This window comes from Oryctolagus cuniculus, chromosome 1, assembly GCF_051225735.1.
Source record: "Oryctolagus cuniculus isolate XC-2025 breed Fujian yellow rabbit chromosome 1, ASM5122573v1, whole genome shotgun sequence".
In the NCBI taxonomy this organism is placed as follows: Eukaryota; Metazoa; Chordata; class Mammalia; order Lagomorpha; family Leporidae; genus Oryctolagus; species Oryctolagus cuniculus.
Genome location: NC_142867.1, coordinates 143196398 through 143223279, shown reverse-complemented (window position 1 = coordinate 143223279; position 26882 = coordinate 143196398). Strand labels below are relative to the sequence as shown.

At 53.3% G+C, this 26882-nt stretch overlaps 1 protein-coding gene across 4 annotated transcripts in view; it reads left to right on the top strand.

The window, feature by feature from the left end:
• Positions 1-26882, top strand: part of DAPK1 (death associated protein kinase 1) — a 175958-nt gene that overhangs the window by 87025 nt on the left and 62051 nt on the right. For all 4 annotated transcript variants that reach the window (XM_051859379.3, XM_089316131.1, XM_051859395.3 and 1 more), the window contains exon 3: positions 18439-18660. In XM_051859379.3, the coding sequence (XP_051715339.1) occupies positions 18439-18660 (222 nt within the window). The remainder of the gene's footprint in view (positions 1-18438; positions 18661-26882) is intronic.

The following is a 26882-nucleotide window of genomic DNA, read 5'->3' as shown; positions in this document are numbered from 1 at the left end:
CCTGCAACATGGACATTAACTCTTCAGAACCTGTTGGGCAACAATATTTTTGTTTGTTTTTTTAAAGATTTATTTATTTTATTTGAAAGTCAGAATTACACAGAGGCAGAGGCAGAGAGATGGGGAGAGAGAGAGAAAGAGGTTTTCCATCCGCTTGTTCACTCTCCAAATGGCCACAATGGCCGAAGCTGAGTGGATCTTTAAAAGCCAGGAGCCAGGAGCTTCTTCCAGGTCTCCCACACAGGTGCAGGGGCTCAAGGACTTGGGTCATCAAGTCCACTTGGATCAGAAGTGGAGCAGCCTGGTCTTGAACCAGTGCCCATATGGGATGCAGGCACTGCAGGTGGCAGCTTTACCTGCTACGCCACAGCTCCAGCCCCAGCAACATTTTTAAACTTAATCCAACATTTTAAAACTTGATTGGAGTATTCTTTTTTTTTTTTTTTTTTTTTTTTTTGACAGGCAGAGTGGATAGTGAGAGAGAGAGAGAGAAAGGTCTTCTTTTTGCTGCTGGTTCACCCTCCAATGGCCGCTGCGGCCGGCGCATCGTGCTGATCCGAAGGCAGGGGCCTGGTCTTCCATGCGGGTGCAGGGCCCAAGCACCTGGGCCATCCTCCACTGCACTCCTGGGCCAAAGCAGAGAGCTGGCCTGGAAGAGGGGCAACCGGGACAGAATCCGGCGCCCCGACCGGGACTAGAACCCAGTGTGCCAGTGCTGCAGGCGGAGGATTAGCCTATTGAGCCGTGGTGCCTGCTCAGACTATTCTTATTTATTTATTTATTTATTTTTATTTTTTGACAGGCAGAGTGGACAGTGAGAGAGAGAGACAGAGAGAAAGGTCTTCCTTTGCCGTTGGCTCACCCTCCAATGGCCGCCGCGGCCAGCGCATCGCGCTGATCCGATGGCAGGAGCCAGGTACTTATCCTGGTCTCCCATGGGGTGCAGGACCCAAGCACTTGGGCCATCCTCCACTGCATTCCCTGGCCACAGCAGAGAGCTGGCCTGGAAGAGGGGCAACCGGGACAGAATCTGGCACCCTGACCGGGACTAGAACCCGGTGTGCCAGTGCTGCAGGCGGAGGATTAGCCTGTTGAGCCATGGCGCCGGCTCAGAGTATTCTTAAAGTAACATTTTCCAGGATTGTTCACCTATCTCTTAAATATATTCGAAGGGTCTATCTGGAAAACATTTCACCTTCTTTTTAGTTAGTAAGCCAAACAGTAACAAGAGGAACTTGGAGTTCTCAGAGCTGAGGCCCAGGAAATCGATTGTTTCGCCTGTTCAGCAAGTGTCTGCTGAGGTGAGGAGGAGAAGGGACCACACTGCTTCTGCGATTTACGTGTTTATGTCTTAGGCTGGCTTTGGTGCGCAGGGTGTGTGTTGTGATAGCAGCAAAGGTTGCCTAGTCCAAGTGCAATGTCACTGGGCTGGTGTGCGTGGTTGTGAAAGCCAGCTGCCAGGAAGACAGCTGTGTCTTCCTTCATACCAGGTAGCCTACAGCATTTTGCTCTTGCAGTCATGAAAATGGAAGGGAAGCATCCTCCCTTAGCTTTTGACATTTTCCTGTTAACACTGTGTTTTGTAACACGGAGTATTTCTCAGGAGAATGCTAATCAGTGTTTTCCTTGTACATGATAAATACCGGTCTGGAATGATCAGAGTCACAGAATCAGCACGGGAAACTTGAGGCTTCTTTGAACACATGCAAGCTCAAGTTAGAAATAGCCTCAAACAGCCCCAATTAGAGTCTTTTCCGCTGTGGCTTGCCAAGAGATGGAGCCGTAACCTATAATTGTCACGGGGTGAGGTTGCCTGCAGGATTTAAGCATCCACTCCCAGAACTGTTGGGCTGCAAAGACAGCGGAATAATCTTCATCAAGGGCCTGAGACGTGGAAATTGGCCATTTCTGTTCTTGCGCTTTCATCCTCTTCGCTCGGAACAGTCCGGTGTTTTGTTAAGTCTGAGCAGTTTTAGCGCAAAGGGCGACAGCACCCCCGGCAAGCAGAGCAAGCCAACGCCAGCAGCTTCCATGGGAGAGTCTCAGGGCTGCTCCAGAAAAGGCTGGGGAGTGGCGTGCACGGGTTTTTCCTTCTCTTATTTTCTCTGAGAGGACGTGTGCATAGGCCTTGCGTGTACCCGAGAGATACAGGTGCTTACAAGCTTCTGTGCACAGTAGTAGTAATGACAACGATAATATCAAGTATACGGCACGCCAGCCTTTAAGCTGGTTGTGGTTATCACGTCCAGTTTGGAACCTGAGGCACAGAGGGGTTAAGGAACTGGCTCAGGGTCACACAGCTAGTAAGTAGCAAAGCCAGGATGCAAAACCAGGCCCTCTGCTTCCAAAGTTAAGGTCATCGTGTCATACAGAAGACTAATGTAATTTTATCTGTGTAGCTACGTAAACCTTTGCAGATCTTTGGGAAAGGACCCTCCCCATCTCCTAGTAGACACGATTGAAGCCTGTCTTTGGATGCAGAGGTTTTATTCCCAGCTGTGATATCATTTTATGATTATTTCAAAAATATTTTTATTAATATAGAAGAACAGATGTCATGTAGTTCATAGATACAGTTCTAAATATAATGCTACTTCCCTCCTTTCATGATTTTTTTTTAATTTTTGCGATAACAGTTTTTTGTTTGTTTTTTTATTTGACAGATAGAGTTAGACAGTGAGAGAGAGAGAGACAGAGAGAAAGGTCTTCCTTCCATTGGTTCACTCCTCAAATGGCCACTACGGCCGGCACTGCACTGATCTGAAGCCAGGAGCCAGGTGCTTCCTCCTGGTCTCCCATGCGGGTGCAGGGCCCAAGCACTTGGGCCATCCTCCACTGCCCTCCAGGGCCACAGCAGAGAGCTGGACTGGAAGAGGAGCAACCAGGACTAGAACCAGCGCCCATATGGGATGCTGGTGTCGCAGGCAGAGGATTAACCAAGTGAGCCATGGCACTGGCCCCGCGATAGCAGTTTTAATTTAGTTTACAGTCACAAGCTTAATGCTCCATTAGATAAAGAGCTCAACAAATAAAAAGTAGGAAGACAACTCTTTGGCAGATGTGTAGCCGATCCCAAGATGTCAGTCAAATCCCAAGATGTCAATCAAATCCCAAGTTGTCAATTTCACTCATACACATTAGTTTTTTTATACTGTATGTATTAGCTACCATGAATCAGAGAAAACATGTGATAGTTGTGTTTTTGGGTCTGGATTATTTCACTAAGCGTAATGATCTCCAGTTGCATCTAATTTGTTGCAAAAGTCAGGATTTCATTGTTTTTTGTGGCTGAGTAGTATTCCATCATGTCTATATACAGTATTTATCTGGTCATCAGTCACTGGACATCTGGATTGATTCCATATCCATGCTATTTTGAATTGAGGTGCAGTAAACATGGAGGGTACAAATAACTCTTTCGTATGCTGATTTCATTTCATTTGTGTATATTCCCAGAAGTGGGATAGTGGGTCATATCTATTTTAGGTTTCTGAGGAATCTCCATGCTGTCTTTCATATTGGTTGTTATAGTTTACATTTCCACCAACAGTGGATTAGGGTGCTTTTCCTCCACATTCTCACCAGCATTTGTTATTGCCTGAGTTTTGGATGAGAGCCATTCTAACTGGGATGAGGCAAAACCTCATTGTGGATTTGATTTGCATTTTCCTGATGGCTAGTGATCCTGAACATTTTTCTGGCCATTTGTGTTCTATCCTTTGAAAAATGCCTGTTCATATCCTTTGCCCATTTCTTAACAGGATTGTTTGGGTTCACTTCAGTCAGTTGCAAATGTTAACATTATGGCTGTGTGAATGCACGCAGCATCTGAAACGTAATCATCTTTTACTGTCGAGTCCTAGAGCAGCCCGTAAACTAAGCCTCATTCATCTATGTTTTATTTCTCAAGAAACCATTGCCAAGGCTCAGGAAAGGCGCGAAGGAGCAGGATTCCCACGGATGTGGAACGGGAGAGTGATTGGCTCCTGCATTCTTCCCCTCCCCCACTCCCTGACTGTGTATTCCTGCACACTCTGTTATTTTGAAAAGTTAACTTGAAAGTGCAGAGGCACGCATTATGTTTCCAAACATAGATGCAGATCGATCCGCACGCAGAAACTGCAAAAGTCTCTGGGACTTTCTTTAGAGTCTTCGGACTCTCAGTTCTCAGACATTGGTTCAGAGAGCTCTGTGTCAGTGTCCCAAGGAAGGCAGGGGACAAGAGAGCTTCGCCGAGCTGTTGAGTGTTGCTGGGAAGGAAGTAGAGGATAGCAGAGACACAGGAGAAAAAAAAAAGCCAGTGTTCTGAGTCCAGTAGCTCCTCTGTGTGCATCACCAGTGCAGTGTGAGTGTCCCAGTCATCCTGTTCTTTCCAGATCCCTGCAGCCAGAGCCGGCTTGGGAGTGGGGAGGTGGGGGTGCACGAAGTTTACATTCCAGGCTGCGGCTGGAATCACACCGGAGCCTTGGTTGCTTCCTGCTCCCCCCCCCACTCCCTCATAGAAGCCCCTTCAGTGTTCTGTTCCTCATCCCTTTCTTTTTATTTCCACAAAGGCTGGAGAAGCTGATGACAATGTGGATTTAAGTTTTAGCCTGGGCCTATCGTGAGGATGACAGAGATTCAGAAAAGTCATCCAGAGGAAATTGTTCTGGGATTTCAACCACGCTTGATGCTATGTATCCTACCCAGCAGACTGCTCTACTGGAGCTGTGCATATTTCCGCAGCCCATAAAACCGAGCAGTTTAAGGCTGGCAGGCAGCTGCGCAACGGTGCACGGTCCCACCTGCACATTGATGCTGACATACACCATCTGGTAATTCCTGGCAGACAGTCTGATTCCTGTACAATCCTTCAGAGATGGACAGTCCCTGTGCCTGGAAGCACCACCCCTTACTGCACTGGTCCCTCCCCTCATGCCTTCTGCCCAATCAGCATCTTTCTCAGTAATCCCGGCTCTGGCACAGAAGCCCCATACCCCCAGTTGCCTTCAGCCGCAGAGTTGATCGAGAGCTCCCCAGAATTCTGCAGCCTGGGGTGGGAAGTCAGAACACGTGACCCGTGATGGCACGTGGGTGACTTCCCGTGTGCCTGCCTTAGGGTGGCTCCTGTGTGCCCATTTGCATGTCTTCCACTTCTCTGTTAAATTGTCTCCTAGTCCGGGGCCTTCCCCGCCCTTTCCTTTGGGTTCTTTAACCAGTGCAGCCTGCCGGCCCCAGTGTCCTACCTGACCCCAGGTAGGCATGGCCTCTCTATCCAAGCTACAAGGCTGTGCACACGCTGGGCTCTGCAGGCTTCAGGGCTGTTCCTGTCCAGGGGATACAGAGCACCAGCCAGACAAGGAGGTTCCCATGGCACAAAGCTCCTGGAGACCCTGGCCCCCGCAAATTGCCACGCTCTCAGGAAGCAGCTCCCCACCCCAAGGTCTTGGCATTGGCCATCCCTGCTGCTGCACACCTCTTCTGGATTATTTTAATTGGCTTCCTTGTCTGACCTAAGACAACTCTAACAACGCCACGCTCTTCAAAGGCCTTACTTCCTGGGAGAAGGAACGGCACCCGGGTCCTGGCCCCCTCGCCTTCCCCACCCCAGTCGCCGAGTGTCCAGGCTTCCCCCGGCTCTCACGAGAAGCCTCGTGCCTGCTGGGATCGGGTGGTGCGGTGAGGTCCACCCTCCTGGCAGGCTCCTGTGCAGGGAAGTCGCAGGCTTTTCCCAGAGCTCTGGTGTCTGCCTCACGTCTCATCTTTCGGTTTTATCTGAGTGACTGTCACTTCAGGTAACTCCAGCAGCGGGTTTCCCCGCCAGCAGCCTCTCCTCCCCTGGCCTGAGGTGACCCCTTCCTTGGTCTCCTCCCCCTAGTCTCCCTCTGTGAAGTGGGTCCCCACCTGATTCAGAGCCAAGGGGACAGATCCATAGACAGCGCGCCAAAGGGCTTGGCTGAGAGCGCTGTGAGGAGGGTTCCTGCCGGCTTGGCTGCTGGCCTGACACCCCCTCCTTGCTTCCTTGCAAGCCGGGCCCTAGGGAGAAAACCCCTGAAGAAGTGCCTCTGTTTTCCTTTGGATCCAGGCTCCCAGGGAGCCTGACCGCATGCAACGTCTCTGAAATGCACCAAAAGTTGCAATGCGGCAGGTGCACGTCAGTGTCTGCCAAGTTACCCAAGTCCAACAGAAACCTGACTTCTCAGGATAAGTGGAGCTAGTGCTTCCTAATATTCCGATGACAGAGTGGACGGGGGTCCCTAACCTGTCAGAAACCGTGCAAGCAAACACTGTCCACGTAAACTGAGAAGGGAGCGCTGAAAACATTCCGACTTCTTTGATCAGTCCTTCTTGTGCTCTAGAACTGGGCAGAGTCTGTATTGGACAGGATGATCCTGCAGATCTTGTAAGGTGCACCGTAGTTTCCTTTAAAGTTTATTTACTGTTAGTTAATCGGAAGGGAGGGAGAGAGAGGTCTTCCATCTGCTGTTTCACTCTTCATATACCTGCAATAGCCAGGACTGGGCCAGACTGAAGCCGGGGGCCTAAGTACTTGAGCCATCACTTGCTGCCTCCCAGGGTGTGCACCCTCAGGAAGCGGGATCAGAAGCAGGGGTGGGATTCAGTCCTAGGGACTCTTTTACGGGATGTAAAAGCTGCCGGTTGACCCGGTGCACTACCCGGGAGCTGCATTTTAATCTGGGGGCCTCGGTATTGTATTTGTGTTACTATGGCTCACACTATCTCTGATGTGAGGGTGGACAAACAAGGGCCTCACCTCCCCGAGTCTTCCCTGGGACTGGACTCTGCTTGTCATTTTCCTTCCTCTTCCCCTTCAGCCGGTCGGACCCCGTCTGGAATCTCAGCACTTGGACCAAGTCTGACTTTCTCTTCTTGCAGCCACAGCCCCAGAATAAGAAGCTTCAGGCTGACTCCTTGTGTGTCTTGTCTTCTCTCCCCATGACGTTATACGAGCCTCCTCCGCCCTTCTCTACTTCTTCCCCTGAGAGCAGCTTGCTGAGCTGACATCAGATCCTACCTTAGAGCCCAGTTCACTTCAGCTGAGGAGTTGAAAGGGGATTGCATGGGAAAGTCGGGCTGATCAAATAACGACATTGGCTGCAGGGCGTGTCGTGGTGAAGTGAGTGTGGTCAAGCAAGGACCTGAGCTCTCTCAGTCTCCCCCTCGGGACCACTAGGAGCCCATGTGGCTGGAATGCCATCCTGGGGCCGGAAGTCTCCATCTCCCTCCGTGGAGATGAAGCAGCTGAGCCCAGCATGATGGTGTGACAGACACCCGTTCTTTCTTTCTTTCTTTCTCTCTCTCTCTCTTTCTCTCTCTCCCTCTTTCTCTCTTTTTCTCTCTCTCTTTCTCTCTTTCTCTCTCTCTTTCTTTCTTTAGGCAGAGTGGACAGTGAGAGAGAGAGACAGAGAAAAAGGTCTTCCTTTGCTGTTGGTTCACCCTCCAATGGCCGGCTGATCCGATGGCAGGAGCCAGGTACTTATCCTGGTCTCCCATGGGGTGCAGGGCCCAAGCACTTGGGCCATCCTCCACTGCACTCCCGGGCCACAGCAGAGAGCTGGCCTGGAAGAGGGGCAACCGGGACAGAATCCGGCACCCCAACCGGGACTAGAACCCGGTGTGCCGGCGCCGCAAGGCGGAGGATTAGCCCATGGAGCCGCGGCGCCGGCCTCTTTCTTTCTTTTTCAAAGATTTATTTATTTATTTGGAAGGCAGAGTTACAGAGAGAGAGATCTTTCATTCACTGGCTCACTCCCCAAATGGCCACAATGACCAGAGCTGAGCCAATCCGAAGCCAAGAGGCAGGCGCTTCCCCTGTACCTCCCATGCAGGTGCAGGGGCCCAAGACTTGGGCCATCTTCCACTGCTGTCCCAGGCCATAGCAGAGAGCTGGATCGGAAGTGGAGCAGCCGGGACTCGAACTGGCGTCCATAGGGGTTGCCAGCACTGCAGGTGGCGGCTTTACCTGCTCTGCCACAGTGCCGACCCCAAGGAGACAGCATTTCTCATTCAGCACACGTTATTCTTCATCAACTGGACTTGGAGATCAACAGAGATTCCAATGTGGGACTTATGCATTAGAAGAAAGTACCTGGCAGACTTATTTGTCTGATCCACTGGCGACCCTATGTTGATTGTATCAATACTTTCCCTTCACTCACTCACTTCTTTCCTTCCTTCCTCCCTCTCTGCCTCCCTCTATCCCTCCATCCCTCCATCCCTCCCTTCCTTCCTCCCCCTTTTGGCTTTAAAGACAAAAACAAACCAACAGCAGCTGTGCTGCACTAGGCACTGAAGCTCCTCCCAGCTCTCAGCTGGAGCACGGACCCACTCACTCTACGCACTGTCATCGTTGAGACACTTCGTGCTTGCGTTGAGAGATCTCCTTCATCCCTGTGGGGCTCATGCTCCCTGTGTGAACCAGGGAGGGATTTGCATGGCAGCGGGTTCCAGAAGCCAAAGCAGCTGTGCCTGGAGCAAGGTGTTCGGTGCATGCAGTGTGTGCACCCCTGTGCAGCTTCCTGCTCGTGTGCACCCTGGGAGGCTGCAGGTGATGGCTCAGATACTTGGGTCCCTGTCACCCATGTGGGAGACCTGGGTGGAGTTCCTGGCTCCTGGCTTGGGCCTGGCCCAGCTCTGGCTGTTGTGGGCATTTGGGGAGTGAACCAGCAAATGGGAGCTGTCTGTCTATTTTTCTCTCTGTGTCTTTCTGCCTTTCAAAAAACAACAGAGAGATGGTGATGCAACGCTAAGCTCCTGCAAGGCCAGCGCTGAGCCGGGCCACACAGGACACTGCTCTGTGGGGTTCTCGGGACCCAGGCTCCTTCCCGGCCTCACCACCCTCTTCCCCAGGGGCTAGCTCTCTCAGCTACAGCTGGCAATGAGAGGGCCCACGAGTTCATCCGCAGGTCAGCCCACCAAGTCACTGCACGCTGCCTCCGGGCGTCTGTCCTCAAAGCCTGCACCACTCGCTCTCAGCTGCCACCAAGAGTGTCCCACACAGTCAGCTGCCAAAAAGGGGAAGCCGAACTCCCTGCTAATCTCACGTAGTACAGTGCTGGGGTGAGGGCCGAGACCACCATGGATGTGCCTGTGGCCTCCAAGCCGCCCTTGGTCCCACAGCCACAGGGAGGCAGGCGGAGCTCCCGACCTGACTCAGTTTGTCCCCACCTGCGAATGGAACAGAGTCCCCAAGGCTTCTGATTCCATTGCAGCGCCTCCCAGCTCCAGCACCGCTCAGCTGCCCCAGGCCCCCAGGCAGACTGCAGTCGGTCTCACGCCTTAGGGAGTGACCTCGGGTTGCCTTCTCCTGCCCAGTCTTCTGTGGGCTCTGTTGCTGTGGAGGCTGCTGTCCCCAAGGGAGGATGTGTCCCCTGAGGATGTACTGTGTCTTTCCTTGAGGCATCCAGCTCCCCTGGGCCTTTGTACCTGCCCTTGACTTTCTGCATCTCACTCCTGACTCTGCGTTGCTCCGGTTCCCCGGGTGACGGGCTGCTCTGTACCCATTGCTCTGTTGCTGCCCTGGCTGCTCTCAGCTGCTGGTGCGTGGTGGGAGGAACCCTCTTTCTCCAAATCCTGGGCCATTTTACTGAGCCCTTGTAGCATTTCAAAACAGTTTTTGGAGAGTTGTTGGTTCTTCTTTTTAATGATACTTTTAAAAAATCACTAGTTTTGCTTTTTTAAAAAAATTTATTTATTTATTTGAGAGGTAGAGTTACAGACAATGAGAGGGAGAAACAGAGAGAAAGGTCTTCCATCTGCTGGTTCACTCCCCAAATGGCCGCAACAGCCGGAGCTGTGCCGATCCTAAGCCAGGAGCCAGGAGCTAGGAGCCAGCAGTCAGGAGCTTCTTCCGGGTCTCCCACATGGGTGCAGGGGCCCAAGGACTTGGGCCATCTTCTACTGCTTTCCCAGGCCACAGCAGAGAGCTGGATCAGAAGTGGAGCAGCTGGGACTTGAACCAGTGCCCGTATGGGACGCCAGCACTGCAGGCAGAGGATTAACCTACTGTGCCACAGCGCCAGCCCCCAGTTATGCTTTTCTGATCAAAAACTAGTTTGTTAACGGCACTCTTGAAGGTTCTTAAAAGACAGAGAGCAGTTCTAAGTGTGGGCTGCTCTGAGAACGGGTTCCAAGGGAGTTGGGTCCCACTTGGAGCTGAAGGGCCAGGTTGTCACTTGCCTGCTCACATCCGAGCAGCTCGTGGGGTCAAGGGTGGGGGGAGAGGTCGCCCTGGGAGGAGAGGAGAGAAGGTCGGCTTCCTTTTCATATGCACGGTACAAACGGCTGGGGTCACTGGACCAGCCCAGGCGAAGATTTGGCAGCTGGTTCTTGTGTGGTGTTTGGCTTTGACACGTTTCCCAGGGTGGGGACCTGCTTCTCTCCGGAGCCCGGGAAGGGTGGGGCTGGAGTCCAACGGTCAGCTCTGGCCAGGTAGAATCCTGCAGCAGTGTCGCGGTCAGAGGTGGGTTTTGTTGCTGGTGGTGTTTGCTCCTGGTGTGGCAGTTGCTGTGGTTTGTCCCACAGGTCCATGTGCTGGAAGCTTGGTCCCTAGTGTGACGGTGTTGACAGCGAGTGGATCCTTAAGAGATCATAATTAGATTCGGTCATCAGGCGCCACTGTTGTGAAGGGGGTCCAGGCAGATCTGGCCAGAGTGGTTGTTAGAAAGCAGTGAGCCCGCCTAGCCCTGGTTTCTTGCTCCTTCTCTGCCACGTTGCCATGCAGCCAGGGCCTTGCCAGGGCCACCAGCTGGGACCACTTGATCTTTCAGCCAAGGTAACCATAAAGTCCTTAGCCTCGGGGATCTCATGTAGCAGCAGAAAATGGACTGACAGGGTCTTGTCGTATGTGACTCAGCTCTTGGCATGAAAGGTGGGGAATGGCCACCATATTAAAGAATTAGGAATGGGGAAAAGCGAGACCACCCTTGTTGGTGGGATGGGAGGCTGCTTGCGTGAGCCCAGGACAGGGCCTGCTGGTGTGGATGCTCGCTCCTGTGGTCTCCTGTGAGGCCAGCCTGTGACTGGGCTGCCTGCCGGCCTCTCCGCTCTGTGTGGCCTGCTGCCTCCTGGGCCATCTGTTACCCCCACCACCCAGAATTCTTTAGTGGCTGTCCGCCCCGTCCATGGCTCCATAACTAAGCAGCCCACAGCTTGGTAGCAGAGGGTAGCAATTTGTGGTGGAGGATTTCTCCACCTGCATGCCTCTGTGGGCTACCTGGGTTCAGGCAGGTGGGAGTGCCAAATGGCCACAACAGCCAGAGCTGGGCCAGGCCCAAGCCAGGAGCCAGGAACTCCACCCAGGTCTCCCACATGGGTGACAGGGACCCAAGTATCTGAGCCATCACCTGCAGCCTCCCAGGGTGCACACGAGCAGGAAGCTGCACAGGGGTGCACACACTGCATGCACCGAACACCTTGCTCCAGGCACAGCTGCTTTGGCTTCTGGAACCCGCTGCCATGCAAATCCCTCCCTGGTTCACACAGGGAGCATGAGCCCCACGGGGATGACGGAGACTTCTCGAGGTGTTGGCTGCAGGCTGAAGGTCTGATAGTGAGGCCTACATCGCTCCACTCCCACGGCCAGCTTTGCAGGGCTGCTGTCCACTGTCGGCAGGAACGCCTGCCCGTGCTCTCTCCACATAGCCTTGGGCTTTCCCCGGTGTGGAAGTTGGATTCCAAGAACGGGCTTCCGAAAAACCCAGGCAGAAAGCCCAGAGTCACTTCTGCTTCCCTCCTGCTGGCCACACAAGTCCCTGGGGACTGCTCAGATTCACAACAGGGCAAGGATTGTACTCCACCTCCACCTGGGAATTGGAAGGTTACACTGCAGAAGGTCACGTGCATGGGAGATACGGCCGGACTGTTTTTTTTTTTTTTTTAATTTAAAAATTTATTTATTTATTTGAAAGAGTTACACAGAGAGAGGAGAGGCAGAGAGAGAGAGGTCTTCCATCCACTGGTTCCCTCCCCAATTGGCTGAAATGGCCGGAGCTGTACCGATCCGAATCCAGGAGCCAGGAGCTTCTGCCAGGTCTCCCACATGTGTGCAGGGGCCCAAGGAAGTTGGTCATCTTCCATTGCTTTCCCAAAGCAGGGAGCTGGATTGGAAGTGGAGCAGCCGGATCTTGAACCAGCACCCATATGGGATGCCAGCACTTCAGGCCAGGGCGTTAACCCGCTGCACCACAGCGCCAGCTCCGGTGCTGTTTTTGATCAATGCAGTCTCCTGCCTATGCCTGACCACCAGTGACAGCTTTGGCACCTAATCAAAGCCACCAGGCCCCTTGGGGACCAAAGGGGACAAAATCAAATATGTCTCCGTCCAGAGTGGAAACAGCTGTGTTGGGTCCTAACGGGAAGAGAAACGCAGAGGCTTAACGCTTAGACGGCAAACGTGCGGGTAGGTAGGAGCCGAGGAGAAGCAGTGTTGATTCCAGCAGCTGAGGTGCCGGCCTCTTAGCTTTGCCGAGAAGGAGGCAGTGCACAGATATTGGCCCGTTCTTCTCCTGGAAGTGCTTGGAGAACTTCGTGGGTGCTCACACGAGCGACCTTATCTTGAGTTGTCGCCCTTGCGCAGATGGGGAAACTGAGGCTCAGAGCCCTCCCTCTCTCCCCGCCTTGCCACTTTCCCCAGTTATCGCAGCTGGCGTGTCTCCATGTAGGCAGGGCCCTGTGTCCATGGCTGCTCTCCTCTGCCTTCTGTGACCACTTCGCTTTTGTTTTTTGCTGGAACTCACCACACAGGCTCTTTCACACCTCCCTCCGTGCTGTCCTCCGCTCAGAGACCCCTGCCCTCCCCAGCTCCTGCCTGGCACTCAGAACACACACAGCTGTAGCTGCAGATGGTCTCCTGGCCTGGCCCTGGCCCGAGAGTGGCCATGCCCTCTCCCCTGCCCTCACTGGAGGCTTGCATGCCTGTCTTACCCACTCATGTGTACACCCTCGGGGTCTCCCCCCACCCCCGTGTGAGTGTGAGTTATCATCCGATATTAACCCATCCTTGAAAATCCCAGTCACCTGGGACTGCAGTGTTGCCATGGAATTCAGGGCCCTGCTCTCTCCCACCCTCCATTAAGCTCTTCCATAAAGACTAACCTCACCTGTAAACCAGCATTAAAGTTGTGCCCAACATTTTGAAATGATCTAAACTGGAAAAGAAAAGCGATTTGGTGTTCAGCGGAAAGCTTATCGCAAAGATGTAGGAGGTAGGGGGAGGGATGGATCGTATTGGCTGTCATGTTTAAAGTAGATCTGTTCCCAGCATTAATGCAGGCACTTTGTGATCATATCCTGCCCATAAGGAACTGGACACGTATTTAAAATCATAGCTGGGAAAGTGGTGTGCTGTTGGGAGTCCTGTGGTTTGTGAGCTGCACCCATTTCCCCCGGGAGGAAGCTTGTAGGTCGTGGACCCTGGATAGGCCCAGCAGCGACAGTGTTAGAAGCCAAGTTTGAGACCGACCCAGGAGGCGGGAATTAATGGCGGTGTCCTGTGTCCATCAAGAATGCAGCGCCTTCTCTGATGTCCCATCGAGAGCAGAGGCTGCTACAAATAAACACGCAGATAAGACTTGATGGGGCTCAACAGGTTTACTTGCAAGACAACACGGATGCTTTCATGAATGGGTGCATGCCATCTTGTGCCCTCGTTCGACCTCAGCAGGGGACATGTGCATGGGCGAACGGAGTTTTTGCTGACCTGTGTGTGTCCGTGAGAGACTGTAAGAAGGCCTCGAGTGTTGACGCGGGGCTCACAAATAAATGTTAGTGAGTAGAGAAAGTCACAAGTGCAGCATCTGTGAATAATGAGATCGACTGTACTGTCTCATCACAGTGACGTATCCCCACAGTCAGGGCATTTCCATCTCGCTCCCATCCGTCCATCGTGATTCAGCCCTAGCTGTGTGGATGGGAATTAATTAATCACGGGGCCGCCTGGATGGGTGTTAATTGCTGAGGAGCCTCGGCCTGCTGGGAGGAGGACAGGCAGGCAGCCCCCAGGGTGGGTTGCCGTGGTGGCAGCCTTGGCACTGACTGTGTTCACATCTATCCCTGGTGTGAGCACAGCCCCACGCCGGCCACATCCTGTTACTGAGGGAGCGCGTGGTTCTGCAGCCCTTGTTGTTGTTGGGCTCATAGGGGTTGGTGAGGAGGAGCTGGCTGTCTTCCAGGGTGGTCCCAATCCAGGATGGAAAGGGAGCCCCAGGGGGCACCAGGGGCCAGATGCAGCCCTGGACCAACAGTCAGACTCACAAGGCAACTGACTGCAAATTCGGGAAGAATTTCTTCTCCTGGGAGCTCTACTCCCCGTCTGCCGGCTGCCTGGAGGGATTCCGTCCTGGAGGTTCCTGAATGGGGAGCCAGGTACACGCAAGGGCCTGTGGGCTTGCTGGGGCTGGCTGTCCATCCTGCCTGCTTGAGCTCTGAGACACCCAGGTGAAGGCACTCTGGGTAGGGACAGGGAGAAGAGGGTGATGTATCTGAGGGTTGAGGCCAAGTGAACAGGTTTCCCAGTGGTTTTGTATGTTGTTAACACAGTGCAGTCCTATTATGGATTTTTGAGAAAAAAAAAAATAAAAGTCATGCTCTTAAGCCTTTTTTCTCCCTGGCATCTTTCTTTGTTGTTAAATGAGTTTTTGTATTTGAGCCTTCTTTTGGTTGATCGTTGCCTTTTAAAAAAAAATTTCTGTCTTTAGATTTATTAATTTATTTGAAAGGCAGAGTTACAGAGAGAGTGGATAGAGAGAGCTTCTCTCCATTGGTTCACTCCCCAGATGGCCCCAACAGCCATGGCTGGGCCAAGATGAAGCCAGGAGCCTGGAACTTCATCAGGATGTCCCACCTGGGTGGCAGGGGCCTAAGCCCTTGGGCCATCTTCTGCTGCTTTCCCAGGTGCATTAGCAGGGAGCTGGATGGGAAGTAAAGCTCCCAGGACTCAGAGCCAGTGCTCATGTGGGATGCCTGTGTCACAGGTGGCAGTTGACTCACTGCACATCCCCAACCCCCAGAGGTGACATTGCTGCCTTACTTTGAAGTAGAAGCCACTGTACATTCTTGAAAGTAAGTCCAGTTTGTGCAGATACCAGCTGATGGTCCAGTTCCTAAACACTGCATGCAGATGAGCTCATTTAGCCCCTCCCCTTCCATCCCACCTGCCACTGGAGGTGGCTGGGAGCTCTCGTGGGCGGTCTGTGCTCACAGCTGCTCTGCGCTTCCGTTGAGTGACAGCGCAGTACCCTCTGCTTCTTGGGATTATAGACTGAGAACTGGGAAGCAGCAGCTTGGCAGGGTGCATGGCCGCCGTGGGCCAGCTGTGTGTGCCCGGAGCCTTAGGAGGTGGAGTGAGCCCGGCAGCCCCATCCTCAAGGGATCCATAGTCATAGGGGGGTGGGAATGACAGGAGGCAGACAAAGGATAGCAGGTGCCTCACCAGGGGTGGGAGGCGCTCTGGATTCGAGAGGCTGGAGGGAAACTCGGGGAGAGGTGTCTTAAGGTGGGGGGATTGAGATAGGTGTGGTTCTCCAAGGCATGCGAGCCCCTCCCTTGACCTCAGCAGAGTTAGCCAGCACCCTGGCCCTCCCCGCCTGCCTGCAGGGGTCCTGTCCCCTCCTCTCCAGCCAGCTTCCCCCCTGCAGGGGCCTTGACATGTGAGTGACAGGTCCCTTGGAAGTTCGTTCATTCCAGGTGTCTTACTGCGAAGCCTGACAGCATGGTTCACACTAGGGCGCATGCGCATGCTGCTGGGCTGGTGCACCCGGGGTTGCCCAGCCCCTGCCCTCGCCCCGCCTTTGCGGCTAAACCTGCCTTGGAGTGGCCACCTCCGCCATCACGAAAAAGGGGAACTGTTCCCCCACGGTGCATGAAAGAGCCTTTGAGTCTAGTTTTGCCTGTTGGTGCTCTGTGGCTCTCCTGCAGGAGGTTGGTTTGTTTGCTCTGGCGCACACCCTTTGTCCTGGAGAGCCTTACAGTTCAAACCACAGGCTGGCCGGCGCCACGGCTCCATGGGCTAATCCTCCGCCTGTGGTGCCGGCACCGCAGGTTCTAGTCCCAGTCGGGGCACCGGATTCTGTCCCGGTTACTCCTCTTCCAGTCCAGCTCTCTGCTGTGGCCCGGGAGTGCAGTGGAGGATGGCCCAAGTGCTTGGGCCCTGCACCCACGTGGGAGACCAGGAGAAGCTCTTGGCTCCTGGCTTCGGATCAGCGTGATGCGCCGGCCGCAGCGGCCATTGTGGGGTGAACCAATGGAGAAAGGAAGACCTTTCTCTCTCTCTCTCTCTCTCTCTCACTGTCCACTCTGCCTGTCAAAAATAAATAAATAAATAAATAAAACCCACAGGCTGCCTCGCCACTTAGGTCCCTGCAGCGAGTTGCTGTTGACGGTGTGAGGATCCAGTTACTGGAAGGACAGCTGTCCCCGGGGCTGGGTCCCCTTGACTGTGCCCCTTGGGGCTGCGGTGGCATCTTTGAGGAGGGGGCAGTAAGTGGGCATGCCCCTTGCCTGCCTCTCTATGGCAGTAGCTGAATGGGTTCTGCTTTTCCTCTGACTCCATGTGCTCCACCCTTGCACCCTGCACCACACTGCCCAGGCAGCAGGTTCATAGCTGTCATCTTAGTGCGGCATCCCAGCGTGCACTGCTGCAGGGGCGGGTGCGGGGGGTGGGGGGAGAGGCGTTAATGACATGCTGTGCACTGTTTTAAGAATAACCCCGCACAGTGGTTTGTTCTGCAGCGGCTTCCCACTGCAAATGTACATGAATAATGGCTTAAAGTATCCATTTTTCAACATCCAAATATTATCCTAACTCTGATGTTGCCTTCACGAGGAGAGTAAAGCCAGCTAAAAGTGATGGTGATAAATCTTTGCCTAGCAGCTCTCCAGCAGGTGCCAAGAGATGGGCGCTGGGGAAGAAGCGAGGACATGGGGAGCCGTGCCTGGGGCTTTCCATTGAGTTTCGCTGGCTTTCTGGGGAGGGGGCTGCTTGGCTCTCACGCTCCCACTTCCTTACTGTCCACACCGTACTAAGGTGTCAAGCTCTGTTTTTTATGCCCTTTTAGTGTGCAAAGCAGACTCAGGCTATATGCTGGAGCATCTAGGATGCTGTCGGTGACTGTCCCCGTGTTCTCTGAAAAGCCATGCTTAGGTTATGTGACTATCATTGGAGCCAGGAGGATACGGGACATTGATTTGCCTTAGCCCAGGTCACACAACCCAAGTCTGTCACTGGGGGCGGAGCCAGTTGTCATGGGAACAAAGACCCCTGGATAAGGATAATGTAGAGCAGTGGGGCGACCCTGCTGGAGGAGCAGCCAACAACGATCCATCGCCAACTTTTTTACTCTGGAAGTTTCCATTGATGACTATGGGTACTAGAAGTATGTCATAGAAGACAGAGCTCTGGGCGTTTTTCTGCCAATTCACTGCACTCAATCCCTTTTTTCCTGGCTCTGAGAGGTGCAGAGAGGGAGGCTGCTGAAAATGAGGTCAGACCAGAGAGCTCCAAGCTTCTGTGCCAGGCTCTGAAATGGGAGGCGGGGAGGGGAAGACAGCAATGTGAGCATTCCTGCCCATTCCATGAAATAGACTTGAAGGATTTATATTGCTTGCAGTGTTAGCCATAAAGAAACAGGCTTACTAAAACTAAAATACAGCACAGGCATTTGCCCGAGTGGTTAAGACACCAGGAAGACACGCAGATAATCCTCAGAGCGCCGGAGGCCAGGTCCACCTCTAGCTCCTGATCCCAGCTTTCTGCTGGTGTGCATCCTGGGAGGCAGCAGATGGTGGCTCGGGTCAATGAATGGGTCCCTGGCACCCACATGGGAGACATGCATTGAGTTCCAAGCTCCTGGCTGTGGCCTGCTCAGCCCTGGTTGTTACAGGCACTTGGGGAGTGAACCAGTGGATCTTTCTCTTATCCATAGTAGGTCTCTCTGTGTCTCTTCCTGCTTTCCAGATAAGTGAATACACTTTTTTTAAGATTTATGTATTATTTGAGAGGCAGAGTTATAGACAGAGAGAGGGCGATACAAAGAGAGAGAGAGAGATGTCTTCCACTCACTGGTTCACTCCCTAAATGGCAATAACAGCTGGAGCTGGGCCGATCTGAACCTGGGAGCCAGGAGCTTCTTCCAGGTCTCTCACACAGGTGCAGGGGCCCAAGGACTTGGGCCATCTTCCACTGCTGTCCCAGGCCATAGCAGAGAGCTGGATGGGAAGTGGAGCAGCTGGAACTCAAACTGGCACCCGTATGGGATGCCAGCACTGCAGCACTGGTCCCATATATAAAATTTTTTAAAAACCTGAAAATTAATCCAGAATATTTCTCTGGCATTTGTTACTTTTCCACCATCTGCGCTTTGGTGCGCACAGTCCTGTCGTAACCCCCGGCGCCATGGTCATTGGTGCCCATTGAAGAAACGTCCTGTCTTCTCATTTCAGCGGACAGTTTGCCGTGGTGAAGAAATGCCGCGAGAAGAGCACCGGCCTGCAGTTTGCCGCCAAGTTCATCAAGAAGCGGAGGACCAAGTCCAGCCGGCGCGGCGTGAGCCGCGAGGACATCGAGAGGGAGGTCAGCATCCTGACGGAGATCCAGCACCCCAATGTCATCACCCTGCACGAGGTGTACGAGAACAAGACGGACGTCATTCTCATCCTGGAGCTGTGAGTGCCGGCGGCGCTGGGCTGGGCTGGGCTGGGCTGGGCTAGGCTGGGCTGGGCAGGGAGGAGGAGTGGGAGGAGCGGCCGAGCTCAGCCCCCAGCGTCCGGGCGCTGCCCCACTGGAGACCTGGCTGCAGCTCTCTGCTTGCATCCTGGAGGGCAGCATCCGCGTCTGTGCGGTTCCTCCCAGTGGGTCCCCGAATCTCACAGCGCACCGCCTGCTGGGGTTCCGTCTTCATTGGTCCATCTCTCTTGCGAGTTTCCCGTGACACAGGTCCTTCATGCCCGAGCACTCTTGTCCTCCTGTGCTCTCCTTGTCCCCTCTCCTCTTCCATCTCAGACACTGTGTGTGTGTCACTGGGGGAGCTGCCAACAGTCATTACACACCGGGGTGACACGGAACCAGCATCCTGCAGCTGTGAGTCTAGGGCTGGTTTGCAAAGTGGTCGCTGGTTATTCTGGAAACTGGTGGTAGTTAGTTCTGTGGCCCTTCTCCCATCCCTCCCTGGCCTCGGGTTCCTGCCTGTGCCGCCCTGGGGCTCCCAGTGGTGGCTCAGTTGAACAGCAAGTGCTAGCGAGAGGGAGAGGAGGGAGAGCCGCCCGGGTGCAGCAGCGGGGCTCACCTTGGGCTCTCTGATGGGTGTGAGCACCCTGAGAAGGCCAGGGGTGAACGGAACGGAGGAGGATGTTCCGTGCCACCGTTCTGGATGGCTCTCGGTGATGACAGAACCCATCCGTTCCCTGGAGCCTCTTCCTGCCCTCTGGCGGCCCTGATCCGTGCAGATCTCTCCACGGGACGGGGAGAAGGAGGTGAGAGGAAGTTCCCAGAGCAGCCGGCCATGCCCCTGGGTGCTGCCCGGCAGTGACCGGGCCTTGGCCGGCCGGGCAGAGGCACCTGCGGTGCCCATGGCTTCTCCTCTTGTCCCTGGGATTTGGGTGAGGACTGGGAAACCCAGTCGGATAGAAATGAAGTCGGATAGAGCAAGTCCTCTGTCAGCCTAAATTTTCTCCCGTTAGGCTTTGTCCTAGGGGCCCGTGAGTACAAAGTCCTGGACAAAAGCAGCATCGCAAGTCCCCCCTGTTTGCTTTTCAGATTCCCAGTTGTGTCCAGTGGCTGGAGACGATCCCTTATCTTTCCACACAAAAATATGAAAAGGGTGCTTGGGATGCCCTGGCCCTCCCGTGGCCGCCTGCTTGTGTATCTTCTGGATTCAACCTCTCTCTCTCTTTTTAAAGATTTATTTATTTATTTGAAAGTCAGAGTTCCACAGAGAGAGAAGGAGAGGCAGAGAGAGAGGTTTTCCATCCGCTGGTTCACTCCCCAGTTGGCCGCAACAACAGCCAGAGCTGCGCCGACCCCAAACCAGCAGGCTGGAGCTTTTTCCAGGTCTCTCACGCGGGTGCAGGGGCCCAAGGACTTGGGCCATTTTCTACTGCTTTCCCAGGCCATAGCAAGGAGCTGGATTGGAAGTGGAGCAGCTGGGACTCGAACCAGCACCCATATGGAATGTCGGCACTGCAGGCTGCATCTTTACCCACTATGCCACCGCACTGGCTCCTCAACCTCTCTTGCCTGCCTCCTAGTTCACCAGTGTTCCACATTGGGCACATTTCCTCTGTGCATCCGTTGGGTGGCATTCAGTTATTCGCCATTGTAGTTGCAAATGTTTTCTCGTATCGCAAATGCGGTGCTGTAGGAAACCCGTGTCATTCATGCTAGTTAACCCATGCAGACCACCTAACCCCGCCCAGATTAAAATGCACAACAATTCCCTGACTCCACAGTCATCCGGTAACCCCACACTGTCCCTCACACCGACTCTTGCCCCCCTCCAGCCTCTGGCTTCCGGCACCCCCTGGGCCATCTTTGTCACTGTCGTTTATAAAGCATGTCTTTCCAGCAACATCAGCTCAGTAGAATCACGTGGCACAGGCCCTTTTGAGACTGGCTTTCTTCACGTTGTAGAATGCCGTTGAGATTCGGGCGTGAACGGTCCATTCCTTTTTTGTTGCTGAGTAGTGTTCTGTTTACCCATTCGCCCAGTCAAGGGCACTTGGGTGGTTCTATCTAGTATTTGGTCACCAGCATCCGCACACAGGCTTGTACGTGAATGTGGCTTTCATTTCTCTTGGGTAAGTACCTGGCAGTGGAGCTGCCGGGTCATTCTAAGAAGCCAGCAAGCTGTTTTCCAAATGGGTCGTCTCAGCAAGGGGTGAGCGTTCTGGTGGCTCCACCAGCACTTGACACTGTTGGTGGTGTTTCAGGGATGTAGGCATCCTGACAGGTGCATGCAGGCACACAGCTCTCCCTACCCTGAGTAGACCTTGAGTGAGCTCTCCAGGGGCGGCCGTGAGATGGGGGTGAGCAGCAGTGGGGACTGGGAGCCCCTCGTCTTCCACTCAGGGCTAGACACATCCTGTTCCTTGCTGCTCACGAATTCCACCCCCACCTCCCCTCCCACTGTGAGCCGACTGTCCTTGCCCCCTCCCCTGCCTGGAATGGGGTGAGGTGGCGCGTTGTTGTGGTCACTGTTGTGTATCACCTTGCCCCGGGCCCCAGCTGCCGAGACGTGTGGTCAAACATTATTCTGGGTGTTTCGGGACAGATGGACGTTACCCTGGTTGGCGGAGGGAAGCAGGACCCCTCCCCACAGTGTGAGGGGCCCTGTCGGAGCAGTGGGAGGCCTGAGCAGAACTCAGAGACCATCCCTGCTCTGAGTAAGAGAGGACTCCTCCTGCCTCCACACTCAAACTGGAGCATCAGCTCTTGGCTGCTCCTTGCACCTGCTGCAACTCCACTGTCGCCTCTCCCCGTCTCCAGATCCCAAAAGCCTGGCCCTCTTGGCATACATTGCCATCACCATGATGAAGTCTTTAAAACTTTTAAGGATGACTCACAATACTAAGCCTGTCTCAGAGGTGCACTCCACCCTTGCCTTTGAGAAAATCATTGTTAGAAGTTCTTCTTTTTTTTTTTTATTAATTTTTTTTATTTGCAAGAGTTACAGAGAGAGAGGTCTTCCCTCTGCTAGTTCAAATCTCCAGGTGGCTGCAATGGCCAGGGCTGGGCCAGGAGTCTTTAGGTCTCTCATGTGGGTGCAGGGGCCCAAGTGCTTGGGCCATTTTCTGCTGCTTTTCTTAGGACATTGGTAGGGAGCTGGATCGGAAGTGGAGCAGCCGGGACACGAACCGGTGCCCATATGGGGTGCTGGTGCTGCAGGTGGTGGCTTTACCCACTATGCTGCAGTGCCGGCTGCTGTTATACGTTCTAACAGCTTTCACAACAGCTTCAGATCTCAGAATTGGGCTCTGCCTCCTCCTCTCTTGAGAATGCTAAGCTACAATGATGCTTCAGGAGAAAGTAGAAAGTAAGGCTTCGTCAGAAAGTCACCGTAGCTGTAATAGTGGCCGTTTGTCTGAGTCCTCTGAGTTAATAATCTTGGAACAGATGATTAACTATTTTGGAATATTTAAAATATTTTCTGTTAGTTACTTGAGAAGGGGAGATGGAGAGAGAGAGAGAGAGAGAGTGTGTGTTCCCATCCAATGGTTTGTTCCCCAAATGCCTGCAATGGCCGGGGCCGGAGCAGGCCCAAGCTGGGGACCAGGAACTCAATCCAGGTCTGCCGTGTGGGTGGCAGGGGCTCAGCTGCTTGAGCCATCACCTGCTGTCTCCCAGAATGCACATTTGCAGGGAGCTGGACGTGGGAATGGAGCCAGGACCCCGACCCAGCCACTATGATGTGGGATGCGGGTGTCCCAACACCAAATGCTTGCATCTGGTCTGCTTCCCTTTTAAAGCAGATGGTAAAATGTAGTAGTCACCCCGTCTAGCTCTCCCTCGGCCTTTTGGGGAGAGTAAATTTCGTTAAATGAACACAATCTGCAGTAGCCGTAGCTGTGTATAGGGCGTGGAGTCAAGGATGCAATTTTTTTTTTAATTTAAAAAAGTAAATTGTATTTCTCTTGTTGTTAATCATGGTAAAAATAAAAACCTGCAGCATGAAATTGATCGTCTTAAGCTTAAGCGTACAACATGCATCGTGAACTGTGAGTACCTTGTTGTGCAACAGATTTCTGGAACTTTTCAGTCTTGCAAAACTGAAACACTATACCCATTGAACCACAAGTCTTCTTTCAGCTCTCCTTTTGCCTTGGCCAAGTTCATGATTTCTGGGATTCCGTTTGTTCATTGCAAACAGGTGCCGAGTTGTGCTCAAACCCTGGGGCAGTGTCACTTAGGCAGCACCTCGTTTGGTTGGCTCACCCTCGTCTCTTAGCTGAATCGAGATGCAAAATAAACAGGATAGAAATACGAACAGTTTTCATTGTGTAGACGCGTGGTGCATCTGTGAGAGCACTTCAGAAAGTTTGTGGAAAAATAAGATGAAGATAGGGTTTCACGTTTGGCCTGGTGGTTCAAACACCTGCATCCCAATTTCAGCCTCCTGCTGGTGTAGATCCTTGTAGGCAGCTGCAACGGATCAAGTCATTGGGTTCCTCCCATTCATGTGGGAGACCTGCATTGGGTTTCTGGCGGCTGACACCAGCTCCAGGCTCAGCCACAGCTGTTGCAGGCATTTGGGTAATGAACCAGCGGACGGGAGCTGTCTCTCTTTCTGTCTCTGTACGTCTCCTGCTCTCTGCTTCTCAAATAAATAAAGGAAAAGAAAAGATAAATTTGTTTCCATGCAAAAAAAGCTTTGCAAGTCAACAGTTTTCTTTTCAAAGATCCCTCGTCTACATCAACTTCAAAATTTTGGGCACCAAAATATTTACCTTCTAATTCTGTTTTCCACGAACTTTTTGAACTTCTGTGATACTTCGATAAATACAGGCTGGCCTGGTCAGCAAACCCAGTCTTGCAAGAGTCTTTCAGAAAACAAATGCAATGTTAAAAATGGTGGTCCCTAGGGGCTGGCTGTGACATAGCAGGTAAAGCTGCCACCTGCGGTGCCAGCATCCCATATGGGCACCAGTTCGAGATCCAGCTACCACACTTTTGATCCAGCTCTCTGCTATGGCCTGGGAAAGCAGTAGAGGATGGCTCAAGTCCTTGGTGCCTGCCCCCCGAGTGGGAGACCCAGAAGAGGCTTCTGGCTCCTGGCTTCGGATCGGTCCAGCTCCGGCCGTTGCAGTGAATTGGGGAGTGAACCAGTGGACAGAAGACCTCTCTCTCTCTCTCTCTTTCTCTCTCTCTCTGCCTCTCCTTCTCTTTCTCTCTGTAACTCTGACTTTCAAATAAATAAATAAATCTTTTAAAAACAAACGCTGGCCCCAGGCTCCTTCACAGTGGCCGAGGTTGTAAGAAGCTGATAAAATCAGGTGTATGGAGGCTGCCACAGTCCGTCTCCCTGCTCATGCCCCTCTCCCCCGGTGTGCACTGAGCACGGAGCCTGCCGGACTCCTTTACACTCTCTTCTTCTGCTTCTGCGTGTCCTGTCTCCTCTGGGCTCCAGCTAGCTCTCTCAGCTTTTGGACTCTTATTTTTCTTCATAAAGGTGATTTCAGGATCCCTTCTGGGTTACACTTTTGGCATCCTGCTCCTCAGATGGCCGCTGTTAGGCAAGAACAGAGAAGAAACGTGCAGCTGACCACAGTCTCTGCTTTTCACAAGAATCTAATCACGTCAAATAGGTGCTCCAGGAGCCAGGAGCTTCTTCCAGGTCTCCCACACAGGTGCAGGGGCCCAAGGACCTGGGCCATCTTCTACTGCTCTCCCAGGCCATAGCAGAGAGCTGGATCAGAAGTGGAGCAGCTGGGACTTGAACTGGTGCCCATGTGGGATGTCGGTACTGCAGGCGGTGGCTTTACCTGCTACGCCACAGTGCTGGCCCCTCCTTCATGTTGTTAAATGGGTCTTTTTCACTCACTTGATTGGACTATTTGCATCCTGGATGGTCTTAAGAAAAAGTGGGAGAGTGGGAATTAGAAGAGGGAACTTCGTGTGGCACACGTGAGCTCCTGGATGTGTCATTTTAGGACGTAGTCAGCATTTTACCCTATGTCGTGAGGGTCTCCATGATGTGCCTCTGTAGGTGTTTATGCATGTGTCATTGCTATAGTGAAATAGCCAAGGTGGGCTAACTCTATGAAGTAAAGAAGTTCAGCTCACAAGGCGTGGCCCCAACATTAGCCCGACCCTCAGGAGGACCTCCCCCTGGTGGACAGTGGACGGTGTGCCCAATGGTGGGAACCCATGTGGGAGGAAGAGATGGCAGTGCGGGCTGGACCGCTGCAGACACTAGGAGGCACCAGCATCAGGCTTTGATAATAGCCGTGTTCTGACTGCACACTCCAGTGACGCAAGGCCCTCCTGCTGTACCCTACTTCTTAACATCGCCACACTGAGGCCCAAGCTTCCAACACAGGAACCCTTGGGGGACAAACACCCCAACCGCAGTTTGGGTATTTGGAAAGCCCCACCTGCTTATCTCCAAGGAAGACCTCGGATGGGTGAGGTTTGGGGAGCCGGGGCCACGTTGATGCCTGTCAGCCAGCATAGACACTTGTATAACTCCAGGCACATGGCCATTCTTGGGTTTCTTCCCAGGGACCGCTGACTCTCCTGGGTGGCACTCTGGAGTCATCCTGGGAACTGTTAATTTGTCCTCGTAGAAGCTCACAGCGGGTCACAAGTCTTCTTCCTGCTGTGACCAACCACTCCCCTAACCAGCACCCCAAGACAAGGGAGCGGAGTGCAGCCTCACCGTCATCTTTGTAACCACTGTTTCTCCAGTGTGCGACTCGTTTCTAATGGCGTCACCATGGCGGTGACACAGATGAGGGCCACCAGGGCTGCAGTGGCTCAGCAGCGAAATGTGTGCTTGTTCCAGTCAGACACGCCTGTTTCCTCACCGGGCTCTGAACCCAGGCAGTTCCCAGCATGGCCATCATGTGGTAGGAGTGGCACTTGATTGACAAGGGTGGATAGGAGCGGGGTGAGGAACTGGTCTCGGCTATGTAACCCAAGTGTCAGTGACTTTCCCTCCAGCATTTCCATGGGAAAATGCAGCTAGAATCGCTTGTCTCAGAAGCGTAGGGTAGCACGTTCACTTCCAGGTACGTTGGCTGTTGACAAACTCTGTGAGCGAGAGGATGCTCATCTAGCTAAGTCAGAGACTGGCAAGCTGCGACAGAGCGGCTAGTTTTGGAGAAGGGGAAGTTGAGTTCTGTGTACCTCCTTGGGTCAGCCACCAGGGGGCGCTCCCTTACATGATATCACTTGATCCTTGTGTGCAACTCCGGGAGTATGGTATAACCTGGTCCCCCAGAGGAGGGACGCTGTGCTCACTCCACCCACATGGAGGTCACAGGTAAGAGGTGGACAGATTGTAGTTTCTCAGGCAGTAACCTCTTGGGAAGGGAATTCATTCGTTTGAGTTTTCTGCACCTGAGACTGCTACACCACTAGGAGACTGAGCCTATGAGCCCCATGAACTAACCATGGCTGGTTGGTCACGGTGGCCCTTTACCTCCCTGGGCAGTGACTCCCACAGCCAGGGCCCCTCCTTGGTTGATGCCCAAGTAGTGACATGGAAGCTTCGGAAGTCAGCCTGCGCTTGGAGAGTGCCACAAGGTGGGTGGCTCTGTGGGGCCTGGTGTTGGAGTGGCATCGGCCTGTTTGCCACCCTCTGCAGCTATCTTTGAGAGCAGGACTGGGCCATACGTTGGCACCTGCGGCACTGAAGGGTGTATGTGGCTCACTCATCGTCTTTCAAATCTAAATAGAGCAATGCGACACAGTGCAAGAGGCAGGAAGTTGACCGCTGACGGGGGCATGCGTGAGATGTTGATCTGCTTGCCTTTTTTGCTTTGGAAAATGTATCAATTGCTGAGTTTCCCAGAGTAGGCTGCTCCTTACTCTTGAGCGTTAGTGTCGGAAGCAGAGGCGCATACAATGGGAGATCTGCATGTGTTCACAGAAGCACCTGCAAGGCTTAGAGAAGACTGCACCTACAAGGGACACGTCCTCCTCTAGGGAGCAGCAGGGCGTTGGGTTGAGGGCCCTGGGTTGAGGGCCCTGGGTTGAGGGCCCTGGAGGTGATGGGTCTCCAGTGGGAACCACCTGGTTTGAGCAGCACCCTCAGTAGCCGGACTCACAACCCCCAGGAGCCTGGCTGGGAGGAAGTGTAGTCAACCTCCTTCTCACTTCCTGTTGGCCAACCCAAGCCAGAAGCCTGTGGACGAGGGAGCTCTGACTCAGCTGCGGTGAGCAGCCTCCC